This window comes from Lepus europaeus, chromosome 18, assembly GCF_033115175.1.
Source record: "Lepus europaeus isolate LE1 chromosome 18, mLepTim1.pri, whole genome shotgun sequence".
NCBI lineage: Eukaryota > Metazoa > Chordata > Mammalia > Lagomorpha > Leporidae > Lepus > Lepus europaeus.
In genome coordinates this window covers 17,560,489-17,575,337 of record NC_084844.1, presented here as the reverse complement: position 1 = coordinate 17,575,337, position 14,849 = coordinate 17,560,489, and the positions used below count along the sequence as shown (strand labels likewise).

Here is a 14,849-nt window from a genome sequence, read left to right as displayed (position 1 = left end):
TTCTGTTTTTACGCTAATAGTCTGCCAGAAGCTGTTATGTTATAAATTCCTTTCTCAGATATTCTGTTGCTCACATTCCAATCCAATGTATGATATGGATATGAAAACAGACATGACAGCATTTCCAGTGGGCAAATAAAGTCACTTCACACAGATAAATTAAATAAGCCTTCAAGAAGAAAGTGATAAATGAATACAGCATTTCTTTGTTTGAAATATGCAAACCACTACACATATTCTGCATTTGTCTTTTTGGATCAAACTTATCTAATATAAGAATGTGCCAGACATGCATTTAGTAGGTATGAGGAGGCACTAATCGGGCAACGCAGGAACACAATCCACAGCAGCAGCAGTCGCTCTCACAACAGCGCCTACAAGCCGACACACAGCCCTGACTCGGCAGCACAAGTCTGACCCACAGTGCCTCTCTCTAAACATGCTCAATAGTAACATACTCTAATATAAATAAAAATGAGCAACCACAAATATCATTTCTGTGATTCCCTAAAAAAAGTCCTAATGTTGTGAAAGTTTTTCAGCGAACATCTTTTTTATGTTTTTTTTTTTTTTAAGAAGTTAAAATAGAAAAATACTTTGGCAGGTCTGAAAAATAATTTCCAACCTACTGAAAAGGAATTCTCATCACATTAATACAATTTTTAGTAGTACAAGATTTTATCAGTGTTTCCTTCTGAAACTCACCCATCTGCTCCACAATCTCGGGGGGAAATACTCGAGAAGCAAATGCTCGTCGAAAGATATCTGAAAATTCCTTGTCCAAACCTCCGATTCCCATTTTTTCAAAGTTCCAGTCAGGATTGATGATGGATTGGCGATTTTCCTTGGTTTTAGCCTTGCCTGTGTCAAACAAACACAATCAAATGTGAAACAAAAACGTCATCAGTAAGGGTAGGCAGACAGACAGAACTCCCCAGGCATCCTAATGAATAAAGAGACGCTCCCCTTACACGGAGATGAACATACTTTGAGCTGGTTTTCTATCAGGGATGAGTTTATTGTGTTGTTGACTGTGGGCCCGTTTATGGACACAACACATTTTCAAAATGACCAGCTCTGCTGTGGTCTATTTGTAATCAATCCATGGAGCTTGGTCTCAGTAACCTTTAATTTAACCACACTAACTTGGCTAATCAGAAGAAACACTATATACCTATTTAATTAAAACAACATTAGTTAGTTGCCAAAATGCAAGTGAAATCCAGCAGTCTCTCAAGATTCCTAAAGCACACGTATTTAAAAACAAGCATATTTATCTTGATTAAGCTTATAATTGGGTATATAATCCCTCGGCCTGAGATGATGCACTGAATGACTGATCTTATGTCTTTTTTATTTTTCTTCACTTGCACACAAAAGTCTAAAATTATTCTAAGGACTTTACTGATTACAAAATTCATGTTTACAAATTCATTTGCAAGGAAAAAATGATCTAACCTAAGAATCAGAGTGCCACCTACAGGAACTCAAGATAAGTACAAGTCTCAGACACAAAGAACAAAGTACCACAGTACACTCTTCTATAACAACACCACAAAAGGTAAAATGCAGTTTTTATTAAACTACGGAGGAAAACATCACATTAACAAGAGTTTATCCTAAATGGTAAAGTTATGATTAGAGTTTCGTGGACTTAAGATACCCTTTAGGAAGCTATCAAAAAAACACTTTTCTTGTACTCTACTGCTCTCTTGTGGCCAAATTTACTGCATGCCAATTACCACATAACTATTTTTCACGGAAATGCATAGATTATTTGTATTAAAGTTATGCAGTTCCCTTAAGACATCTTAACACAAAGTGCACAATAAAAAAATACTAAAAAATCACTTCATAGGCATACTGGATCAATAATAGATTATGGGGGCTGGCGCTGTGGCGTAGCTGGTAAAGCCACCACCTGCAGTGCCAGTTCAAGACTCAGCCACTCCACTTCCGATTCAGCTCTCTGCTATGGCCTGCAAAAGCAGTAGAAACTGGCCTAAGTCCTTGGGCTCCTGCACCTGCGTGGGAGACCTGGAAGAAGCTCCTGGCTCCTGTCTTTGGATTGGCCTAGCTCCAGCCATTGTGGTCATTTGGGGAGTGAACTAGCGGATGGAAGACTTTTCTCTCTCTTTTTCTGCCTCTGCCTCTCTGTAACTCTTTGCCTTTCAAATAAATAAATAAATCATTAAAAATAATATATTATGATATGATATATCCTATATCCATAAAAATAGCATGTCTGTGTAGCATGAAAAATCATTGTAAGGTATTTTTAAGATGCCTGATATATGCTAAGCAAATTATAAAACAGTATGAAAATAAAACCAAATTTTAGATGGTAACTTGTTTTTAATTGAGTGCCTATTCACATTTTATGGAATGTTTTATTTTACAATTAAGAAAAATAGTAAGGGGAATGTCAATTTAGGGATCAAGAAAGGCCACGCAATCGGAGAATGTTAAGTTGTCCTAGGCAGGATGGTGTGCTGTCAAGGAAACCCTCTACTTTCTACTGGGACAGATGCCAACAGGATCAAGTCAGGCAGAAGGAAGGATTACCACCTAGCTAATGCAACTGCTGTTCTGGTGACTGATTTTAGAGACAAAGCTGCATTGCTTTAATATAAGAAAAGCAGAACTAAACTACATGAGTAGGACTGAACTATGAATCTGGTGGAAAGACTTGACCTGTCCATTCATCATTTAATTACAGAAGTGATATTATCTCATTTAACATAGAACCAAGTGAGGAACATTCTAAAAAATGGCCAATTCTCAAGGTCATATAAAATAATGAAATTCTGAGGACTGACAGACTGGAGAAGACCAAGACATAACAAATGCAAAGTGATCCCATCATGAATGAAACCATGGAACAGGAAAAGGATATAACAAGAAACCAATGAAATCCAAATAAAGTCTGTACTTTGGTGAGCAGCCATGAAACCAAGTTAATTTCTTAGTTTTGATCATTGTACTAGGATTATATCAGATTGACGTCTTAACTGAGTATTTATGAAGAGTAAAACAGGGATTCTCTGAGCTATTTTTACAAATCTTATATAAGCCTAAAATTATTTCAAAATGAGAAATTAAAAAATTGATTTAAAAATTGATTTCATTGCTTCTTTTTACTTATTTTTACTGTGGCTCCTACAAAATTAAGAAGTGCATATGTGGTAAGAAAAAAAAAGAAGTACATATGTGGTTCGCATTCTATTTCTATTGGACAATGCTGATCCAGAGGAAGGTTTTAATTTTTTTCATCAGCACAGTTAACAAATTCAAGACACCTATGATTCTATAAAGACCTCTCCTTACCTGCAAACCACTGTAGTTGAGTCACATACAATAACAAAGACAGTCCTGCTTCATTCAAAAATGTTCAAAAACTGTGAAGCTTACCAATAAGATTCAGTGATGAGTTTTCTGCTTTTTCAAATGCAACTTGGCTGTTTCCAACAACCAGTCCCACTTCGATCTGTGCAGAAAGACAACAATGAGCAGCCTAACAGCACACTTCCCAATACCTCAAAGCCAAAAGGAAGGGGAAATGGGGCTTTTTATGCAAATTTTCTATTATCTGAGTCACATTTGCTTTTCTGAAAACAACCTGCTACAATTCCTAAGTGCCTCTATCTTTGCAATGATGCCTTTCTTCTGCATCCAACTAGAATAACAAGTACACATGCAAATTTGAATTACTATTGGTTTGAAAATAAGTAATACTTCAAGCTGTATTTTGCTAACAGTACTGACTATGAAAGTAATTTCTTCTGCCTACTATTTTAAGAGTATATATTATGAAAAAAATCAATGAGTAAGAGAATAGTTAGGAAAACTATATTAACCCATACTATTAAATAATAAAGATTATCTAATAAGGTATATTAGAAATATGCAGACCTTCTGTCTTTTCCCTGTTGCAGGCTCTCCCTTCAGGATGCTAGGATCCATGGCTTCAATATCCTTCACCAGCAAACCAAAAAGCTTTTCATTAAAGCTAAACACAAGCTGTGAGGAAAAGAGGTAAGGGAAAAACAATTATTTCATGATACAGTGGCTTGATTCTAAAATCAATACCAGTGTTTTCCAGATGCAGAAAAACAGGTTCCTCCTGTGTACCCCCTCTCACATCTGCTCTCCAAGCACACAACTCACAAAGTCAACGAGAGGAGTGAGAACTCACCTTCATTACCTGCCATGCACCTGACATTGGATGTGGTCACACCATTCACCTCACAAGCACTCTTGGAGACAGAAATTATTGCTCGTGTTACTAGTGAGGAAGGTAAGATCCAGAGACTGAGCAATGCAGACCAGTCACAGGCAATGACAGGACCAGGCTGCAACCCTGGTCTAACTCTAAAATACAGGCTCTTCTATAACCAGTACAAAATGCTTGCCACACGAGTACACAGAGAGCTTTTGAATGCTCACTCATTCACCAATTATAAGGTTATTTCAAAAAGTTTGTGAAAAGTGGAATTAAATGATGCTTATTTTAATGCAAAAAAAAAAACAAATTCAAGCATAATTTCTTTTCATAATACACATTTTCCATGAACTTTACAAAAACTCCTCATACATGCCACAAGCCAGGTTATCATTAGTAACAACCCTGCCACTATGATCTACTGCAAATGGGCATAAATGCTAAGAACACTGATTCCGGGTCAGATACTTATTTCTCCTCTGTATTACGGAGATGTTTCTTTCATGAATTTATTGACATTCACATGCTGTTGTGTTTTAAATTATTACCGATGCAAAAGCATTTTCTATTAAACATTCTCCGAATCACTTTCTGTTAAGATACTAGAGCTAAAGGCAAAGGTCAAAACAATGAAGCTCAGGTAGGCAACCTGAGGACAGCTGTCAGCCAAAAACCCACGAATCCAGGAGGAATAGAGCACAGCCCCCAGAGCCAAGGATGGGCAGTGAACAAATGATCAGCAGAGCATCATCCTGGGAGCACTCTGGGACCTCGCACTGCAAACCGCCTGCAGAGGCCCCCAGGCAGCGCCCTGGTTTGTTTGCACCAAGGTGCTTAACAGCAGTTGGCACTTCTTTCTTATTCTGTGTCTTCCCCAACTAGAAAGCAAGTGCTAAGGAGGCAGTGATTGTGTGGATTCTGTTCACTCCTGATCCACAGCACCTAGAAGAACGGTTGGAACACTTGAGGTACTATTAGATACGTAATTTTTAGCTACGTCCTGACTGTGTAACTACAGGCACATCTCCATCTTCTCTGAACATAAAATTCCTTTTGTAAACAAAAAAGTTGGACAAGACAATTTCTGAGGTTCATTTCAAATATAGCACTCCTTTGAGAAATGCATTATATCCTTTTCCTGTTTATCAGTAATTCAGTTTCCATGTTAAAAGCTTGGTATTATAAAGTTTGACAGATGCTTAGAATTTTCTTCTTCCTGATTCATGCCATTTCATTTTAAAGAGAAAGGAGAAAAAAAATAACCCTCCTTTGACTCCAGTAGCCTTTGCCTCCTACCACTGCTCTCATTCTTACAAGAGCAGTCAGGTAAGGTCTGAGAGATCAGAACGCAGGCATTTTGATCTCAGGATCCGGTTACACTCCTTATATAGTATGAGGACTGCTAACAGCCTTTGTATGTATTGGATCTATTGATATTCACCATATTAGAGATGAGAACAAAAAACTTCTAAGTTTATTCATTTATAAATAATAAGAAATCCAATACATGTTAACATACAAATATATTTTTAATTTTTAAAAGCCCTATTTTCTACAGCAGAACAGGAGTGGGGAGTGTGGTGCTGTCACACCTCTTCAACGTCTGGCTTCACGGAAGCTCTGGCAGTCTCTGCAAAACGCCACAGCACACTGGCAAGACAAACGTGGGAAGACAATTGACGTCTTCCTAACATTTTGAAAACAGCTGTGACTTTGCAGAGCCCCTGAAAAGGTCTCAGGGACCCCCAGTCTCGGACCACACTCTGAAAACCACTGCTAGGAAGCTCTGGGCTGAGCAGTCAGGGACGACTCAGAAAGTCAAAACAAGGAGACAAATGTGATGGTAAGGTCAAAAGAACAATGATTATTTATGAATTCACACATTAAGTGAAACTTTAAAGATATTTCTTCCTAGGTTATTGATGTTAATTATTTATGACATTAATTGAAACGTAAAAATGAGGCAACCTCAGCAAATGTTTTCAAAGAAAGAAAGTCTAAGCTTTGGAAGTTTCATAAAAACTTGAAAATACATTTTCATAATTTTCTCAAGATTCTCAAATAAGTCAATAACCAAAAATAGTTAAGAACTGTTTTTCTACAGAAATATATTAATGAAAAAGAAAGACATCCCAGAGCCAAAAATGAATGTCTAACAATAAAAAGAAACAAATTTTGGACGTATGTGTCTGCAGTATTAAAGGTGTAGAGGGAAAAGCTGCTATAATTACAAGACATTTTAATCCAAAAGCTACTGTAGAATGCCTCTGGATAAGACTCCAAAGGTTCGGTGAATACATCCCCCTCACTTTTCACCACTCGTTTTGGATACACCTGTTCATAAACAAAGCTCCTCTTGAAGGTATTATCTTATGATTATAATTGTTGCATAGGCTAGACATAGAATAATTGTAATATTGTGAATAATTACAGTGCCTACAGTAAGAATAAAACAAACGTACATACCAAAAATACCTAGTAATGTATTTGAAGGGGAAAAAAAAAAACAAAGCTCCTCTAAAGAGATTAGAAATTCTAAAAAGTAAAAGCTATGAATCAGACTTAGTACCACCTGTTGTCCCACGGAGAAGGCCTGGTTGTTGAACTGCTGAATGAATTCAGCTGCCATCTTGTCCGTGTCATAAGGGTTGGAGTCAATGTTCTTTTTCTGCAGGAAATCGATCTCGATGGTCATTGTGCCAATACATTGCTTGGCTTTGTCAAACGTATACAGGGAGACTAGGAGAAAAAAAGAAGCACCTCTTAAAGTCACAGGGACACTCAACAGTTGCTGTATTTCTAGTAACTACAAGGTCCACCTCAATGAATCACAGCAGACCTTGACCAAAAGGGAGTTTCACGCGGCCTTCACTGGAGGGGAGCACAGGCAGAGATTAACAAACACCAGCACCACCAGAGGTCCTGTCGTCAGCTGAGGGACTGGAGAATACCAGACAGCACTCGGCCCTGCCTCTCTCAGCCCCACGTCAGTCTTCTGGAGGCAGTGCCATACCCTCCTCACACGGCCTCTCCATCTTCTTCTCGTTTAGAGGACAACATGACAGTATGGGCAGCTCCAGTGGAGCTGGGATAGCACGCTGCTTCCAAACAGCATTTTGGTTTGACACAAGAAAGAGTAAGGTTAGAGATGGGTGGAGTCTTTGGCCCTTAGAAAGTAGGTCACAGTGCAAAATCAGCTTTAAGAAACAATGTTGGGGCCAGTGTTGTGGTTAGGCACATCATAAAGCTGATTCAAGTCCCAGCTACTCTGCTATGGATAAAGTTCCCTGCTAATGTGCTTGGGAAGGCAGCAGAAGATGGCCCAAGTACTTGGGCCCCTGTCACTCATGTGGGAGACCCAGATGGAGTTTTAGGCTCTTGGCTTCAGCCTGGCCCAAATCAAGCCAATGCAGCCATTTGGGGAGGTAACCAGGGAATGTAAGCTCAATCTCTCTCTCTCTCTCTCTCATACACATACACACACATACATGCACACACATACACTAGCAGGGAGCTGAACTGGAGGTAGAACAGCCAGGACTAGAACCAGCACTGATGGGACGCTGGGGTCGCAGGCCCTACTGTGCCACGATGCTGCCCCGTAAGAACAAATTTTTAAAGCAAAAAATGTAACACTGCAATATACGGTATGAGGGAAGAGTATAGTGGGCTACCCAGAAAAGCTTAAGAGGGTTTCAGCATTTGGGTTTCCCAGAGAGGGCAATGTGACCTCAGTCAGTCCACCTGAGCCCACTGCTGTCCTTCAGTAGGCTGACTGCGCACATGAGGACACTTTACTCCCCCTTGTGCTTCCTGAAGACCTCTGTCCTGAAGTTTGCCAGTGGCCCCTTACGTTCTCTTACGCAACCCTCACCAAGCTAAATCTAGAACACTGAGCAGCAGCTTTTACCCTCCCAGCTTCCCATGGCTGAACAGACGCCTGTAGCCTGTGGGCGCTTACTGCACTGCTGGAGATGCTCCCATCATGGGTCAGCCATGTCCATTTTCTAATCTGTTAATGTTGGTTGTGACAGTTACACAAACTATATAAACAATTAAACAGCATAAGAGCTGTTGAAATTCTGACATTCTAGAATGAAATTATAAAACTAAGTTGAAAGCTTTGGGAAAACTTTTTTTTAAAAGAAAGATTTTCTTCAAAAACAGTTAACTAGATGTAAGAAAATCATAAAAGATTGAGGATGAAATATACAAAAATCCAAAAGGATTCTGCACTCTTAAATGCTTCACAAGGTTTAAGTTTCCCATCTACTTCAAACAAATCAACACAGAAATGATAGGTGTCGTTTACATACTAAATATTACATCAGACTTCAATCCATGGAATCAAACTCTAAGAAAAGGCTTTCAACCAACTCTTCAATTAAATACCAGCTCCTGTCCTGCCAAGTAAGAAAGCGTCTACAGGTCTCACAAAAGTAATAACAAAATGTTGTTTGTCACATTTGCTTTGAACAGTAAGCATGGTGCTCTTGTGGGTTACTGTGGTCACCAGACCGCAAGAGGTGAGACAGAAAGGCACTGCAGCAGCTCCCAGTTCTCCCAGCAGTGACGGTCTGCGGTGAAGATTCTAGTGACAGGCGTCCAGCAAAGTTGTTCTTAAAGGGATTGCGATTCTGTGTTTCAACAGAACCAGAAGGAATGAACCTAAGTAAAACATTTAATTTCTCAGTGCTTTGATTTATCACTTCTAGGAGTCAGGAAAATTGGCCAAGATGTCTCTATGTCATTTCATACTTTAAATTTTGTTCTAAACTTATTTATTCCAGTCACTTGAATTACACACAAGATTTCCTATAAATTCTTTGAATTTTTATGTTTTGGCATGTCATCGTAAAGGAAGACACATATATTTTAAATATTTCAAAAGCAAATCAACAAAGTTGGAATAAGGGATAGAAAATACACTTAAGTTAGGAAAATGTATTTAAATTTTGGTTGAAAATTTCAGAATATTCTATTGTCTCTAATTCTGGTTGTTCTATTCCTTCTTCTTTTTTTTTTTCTTTTTCTTTTTTTGACAGGCAGAGTGGACAGTGAGAGAGAGACAGAGAGAAAGGTCTTCCTTTTCCATTGGTTCACCCTCCAATGGCCGCTCTGACTGGCGCGCTGCAGCCTGCACATCACACTGAACCGAAGGCAGGAGCCAGGTGCTTATCCTGGTCTCCCATGCAGGTGCAGGGCCCAAGGACCTGGGCCATCCTCCACTGCACTCCTGGGCCACAGCAGAGAGCTGGACTGGAAGAGGATCAACCGGGACAGAATCTGGCGCTCTGACCGGGACTAGAACCCGGTGTGCCGGTGCCGCAGGCGGAGGATTAGCCTATTGAGCTGTGGTGCCGGCCTGTTCTATTCCTTCTTAATATTTCCTAGAGAGTACAGGTTATTTGCCAAGTAAATCCACAGGTAAGAGTTTGGTTGTTTCCCTATGAAATATCCCTGTGTTGAGATATTAACGTTAAGAGGAGCAAGTTACTTCAGGTGTCTGTCCATTTCCAGGTGCTTATCCCAGAAGGACTCTGGAACATTTGCCTAAAAGAGATCTACCATGAGGCCAGTGCAGTGTGGCATGCTGCGGCACTAACGTCCCATATGGGCCTCAATTCCAGTCCCCACTGTTCCTCTTCTGATCCAGCTCTCTGCTATGGCCTGGGAAAGCAGCAGAAGATGGCCCAAGTCCTTGGGTCCCTGCATCCACATGGGAGACCAGGAAGAATCTCTTGACTTCAGATCAGCCCAGCTCCATCTGTTGCAGCCATTTGGAGAATGAACCAGAGGATAAAAGATCTCTCGATCTCTTTCTCTCTAACTCTGCCTTTCTGCTGGTTCACTCCCCAACTGGCTGCAACGGCCGGAGCTGCGCCAATCCGAAGCCAGGAGCCAGGAGCTTCCTCTGGATCTTCCCACACGAGTGCAGGTGCCCAAGGAGCTGGGCCATCTTCCACTGCTTTCCCAGGCCATAACAGAGAGCTGGATCAGAAGCAGAGCAGCGGGATTCGAACCGATGCCCATATGGGATGCCGGCACTGCAGGCTGCGGCTTAACCCACTATGCCACAGCGCCAGCTCCAAACTCTTTCAAATAAAAAAATCTTTTTTTTCTTTAAAAAAGAGATCTACAAGGAAGTTCACTGAAGCATTATTTGCAATAGTCAAACACTGAAAAATACTGTAGGGAATAATGAATAAAAATAGTATACTCACAATGTAGAATACTGTATAGCAATTTTTATTAAAATAAAAACTTGATGCATATTTAACAAAGGAAGGCAGCCCATGAAAACAAAATATTGAGTTTTCTGAAAAGAGTACATTTTACAAATATTTGTACTGTATGGTGTCATTTTGTACATTAAAGACTCAAAACAATGCCATTATGCCACAATGTATGTATCTGGTACATCTATATACATACAAATTATCTTCACATTGAAAAATATGAATATTAAAGTATGTTAAAAATATCCTCATTAGTGACTGAGTTTTCAAATACATTTTCATTTCAGGTCAATGTTCCAAATAGAAGACCAAGCTGCAGGAAGACCTTCATATGCTGTGAACACTACCATGGACAGTACCACCGGCAGCACCATGGTCAGCACCATGATCCCAGTCCCAAAAGGGCCAGAATACGGAAGAAAGACGGTTCTGAATGTTTTCTTATTTATAACTAATTTAAATTTAACATCAAAAACTAATAAAAATACACTTTTATGAGCAAAAAAATGTTTGCTAAATGCTCTGAACAAACATAGACATTACAGTGCTGGGTATACTATAATGATCAAAAAATGTGTGAACTGAACAGAATACTTAAAACAGTGTTGCAACATGGAGAAAAGCCAGATTAAGAGATTGTTCCAGAAGATTCCCTCAGACCAAAAATCACTGACTGAACTAAAAAATAAAATCTCGCCGGTGCCGCGGCTCACTAGGCTAATCCTCCGCCTTGCGGCGCCGGCACACCGGGTTCTAGTCCCGGTTGGGGCACCGATCCTGTCCCGGTTGCCCCTCTTCCAGGCCAGCTCTCTGCTGTGGCCAGGGAGTGCAGTGGAGGATGGCCCAAGTCCTTGGGCCCTGCACCCCATGGGAGACCAGGAGAAGCACCTGGCTCCTGTCATCGGATCAGCGCGCTGCGCTGGCCGCAGCGCGCTACCGCGGCGGCCATTGGAGGGTGAACCAACGGCAAAAAGGAAGACCTTTCTCTCTGTCTCTCTCTCACTGTCCACTCTGCCTGTCAAAAATAAAAAAAAAAAAAATAATAAAAATAAAAAAAAATTTAAAAAAAAAATAAAATCTCACCTTACATACAGGAACTTTCATTCCAGAATCTTTTTTTTTTTTTTTGACAGGCAGAGTGGACAGTGAGAGAGAGAGACAGAGAGGAAGGTCTTCCTTTTTTTTTTTTTTTTTTTTTTGCCATTGGTTCACCCTCCAATGGCCAGCGTGCTGTGGCTGGCGCACTGCACTGATCCGAAGGCAGGAGCCAGGTACTTATCCTGGTCTCCCATGGGGTGCAGGGCCCAAGCACTCGGGCCATCCTCCACTGCCTTCCCGGGCCACAGCAGAGAGCTGGCCTGGAAGAGGGGCAACCAGGATAGAATCTGGCGCCCTGACCAGGACTAGAACCCGGTGTGCCAGCACCGCAAGGCAGAGGATTAGCCTATTGAGCCATGGCACCAGCCTCATTCCAGAATCTTAAGCTCTCCTCACTGGAGCCACACCACCTATCCTATCTTTGCCTCCATCTCTGAAGTTCAGTTCCACTGAACTGCACAGCCAATCATTCACATCACTCAGGTCCTCTTTCCTTGCCTCAAGCTTACTCCACCTTTGTCCTCCCTTCTGGTCACTTGGTTTTACAATTTTGCCCATCAAGTTAGCCTGATTCACCTCTTTAAAGATCAGATTTTACAATCAAGATAAGCATTTTCTGGGGGAAGGCATTTGGTGTGGCAGTTAAGATGTCACTTGGGGGAGGCCAGTGTTGTGGTGCAATGGGTGAAGCCACAGACTGCAGCACTGGCATCCCATAAGTGCCAGTTCAAGTCCTGGCTGCTCCACTTTTTGCTCCCTGCTAATGCACCTGGGAAAGAAGATGGGGAATGGCACTGTGGCATAGCAGGTAAAGCCGCTGCCTGCAGTGCCACCATCCCATATGGGCGTGGGTTAGAGTCCCAGCTGCTTTACTTCCAATCCAGCTCTCTGCAATGGCCTGGGAAAGCAGCAGAAGACGATCCAAGTCCTTGGGCCCATGCACCCACGTGGGAGACCCAGAGTAAGCTCCTGGCTTCTGGCTTCGGAGTGGTCCAGCTCCAGCTGTTGCAGCCATTTGGGGAGTGAACCAGCGGATGGAAGACCTCTCTCTCTTTCTAATTCTGCCTCTCTGTAACTCTGCCTTTCAAATAAACAAATCTTTAAAATAAAAAAGCTGATACTTGAGACACCGATATCCCATATCAGAGTGCCTGGGTTCAAGTCCAGCTCAGCTCCCCATGCTAGGTCTCTGCTGATGTGTACCCTAGAGACAGCAGTGATGGCTCAAGTAGTTGGGTCCCTGCCACCCAGGTGGGAGACCCAGATTGAGTTCCTGGCTCCTGGCTACAGCCTGACCTGGCCCAGTTCTGACTGTTCTGGGCATCTGGAAAGTGAACTGGAAGATGGGAAATAGATAAGATTCTTTCTCTCTCTCTCCCCTTCCCTCTCGACTCTCATCTCTCTGCCTTTCAAATAAATTAATTAATTTTGAAGACAAGGATTTCTGGTAGCAGAATGTTTCTATAACATAATTTAAGCCATAAACAGTTTCTCAACTCACCAAAATTTACAGCCTTGGAGAAGAGGACGTTCAGCTTGGAGATTACATCACCTACATTGCACATCAAAGGACCTGGCTTCGATTCCCAGCTCTAGCTCCTAACTCCAGCTTCCTGCTAATGCAGATCTTAGAGGCAACAATGATAGCTTAAGTAATTGGGCTCTTTCCGCTCATATGGAAGACCTGGACTTCGTTTCCAGCTCCTAGCTTTGGCCCAGCCCTGCCCTGCATGTTGTGGGCATTTGTAGAGAAAATTAGCTCCCTCTCAAATAAATAAATAATTTTTTAAATGTATGATGAATTTCCATACCTTTTCACAAAAGAAAATATCTACATTAGAAGTTAAATTTAAGCTCACTCTTAATCATATGTTTAGAAAAGTAAGTTTAAGGAAATTAGAAACTAAAGCTACATATGACCCCAATTGCTCATCAGATATAGCTGGTGTTCACTGTTACCTCTGCCATCATTGCAGACAGGGAACCCTGGCTTCAGGCACTAACTTCTCTCCCTTTGGTGCTAAATGTCTCCACTGTCTCAGCTTCTCACTACACTTCAAGTGAGGAGGTGAGAGTTACAGGAATCACTTATGTCACTGTTTCCCAAAATGTGGCTGTTAAAAATACAGATTCATGAATCACACTTCCCAACGGAGAATGCTGGAAGTCTTTTTCTAAAAACAAACTCCACAGGTAATGCTTTCAGGCAAGTCTGGGAAACATGAATTCTATGACCCTTGCCACCAGCTACTCACAGCTAAAGTAACTTCCTTTACTTTCACCTTCAATCAAATTTCATTCCTCATCCTAGTTCCACAAAGAAAAAGGAAGAGCCAGTTAAAGATAACCTCAATGTTCATGCTCCCTCTAGCTCAGAAAAAAATTACTGAGGCCGGTGCTGTGGTGTAGTGGGCAAAGCCGCCACCCGCTGAGCCAGCATCCCATGTGGGCACTGGTTCTAGTCCTGGCTGCTCCTCTTCCGATCTAGCTCTCTTCTATGGCCTGGGATAGCAGCAGAAGATGGCCCAAGTCCTTGGGCCCATGCAACTATGTGGAAAACTTGGAAGAAGCTCCTGGCTTCGGATTGGCGCAGCTCTGGCCGTTGGGGCCATCTGGGGAGTGAACAAGCAGATGGAAGACCTGTCTCTACCTCTCTCTGTAACTCTTTCAAATAAATAAAATAAATCTTAAAAAAAATCCCCCCCCCAAAATTATTATAAATTGTCATCCCTATATGATGAGCATGATGTGGCCTCTTGCTACATTACCAGGGTCTCTTTTCTGACCTCTCTCCTACTGTATAGACCAGGCAAGGCCTGTGTCCCTAGAACTGTTCTAAGTACCTATTCACTCTTAACTAGTTTAAAGTGACAATAACTTTGAATTTCTTCAAAAGCATACTGTCTAGAAGACAACAAATCTGAATTATCTCCACACAATTTCCTAAAACCTTACGGGAGTAACAAGAGGACAGATAATGCCACACGTAGCCCACACTTTCCACTGTACTAGGAAACAGAATACATGAAACTCAAAGAGAAAGAGGCACCAAAATTAAATGAAGCTCTCACTAGAGAGAGAGCGAGCGAGCGAGCCACACATAAACAAAATACAGACAAATCACCTCCAAAAATCAAATGCTGAAATACTAAGCACGAGTTATAAAGTTGGCAATTTACAGCTCCCAGTAGAGGGAAAGAACATGCAGGTGAACAGAACTGGATGGCACCACCCAAGAATCACTGGAAAGACTCTGATAAATAGAGAAGGAGTGGTGCCCCTAACGAAGT

At 41.4% G+C, this 14,849-nt stretch overlaps 1 protein-coding gene across 1 annotated transcript in view; it reads right to left on the bottom strand.

The window, feature by feature from the left end:
* NSF (N-ethylmaleimide sensitive factor, vesicle fusing ATPase) overlaps positions 1-14,849 on the bottom strand; it is a 178,494-nt gene that overhangs the window by 117,346 nt on the left and 46,299 nt on the right. Inside the window, exons 5-8 of the mRNA XM_062216514.1 lie at positions 6,795-6,961; positions 3,913-4,020; positions 3,412-3,487; positions 706-861 (exon numbers count right to left, since the gene is read on the bottom strand). Coding sequence (XP_062072498.1) covers positions 706-861; positions 3,412-3,487; positions 3,913-4,020; positions 6,795-6,961 — 507 coding nt within the window. The remainder of the gene's footprint in view (positions 1-705; positions 862-3,411; positions 3,488-3,912; positions 4,021-6,794; positions 6,962-14,849) is intronic.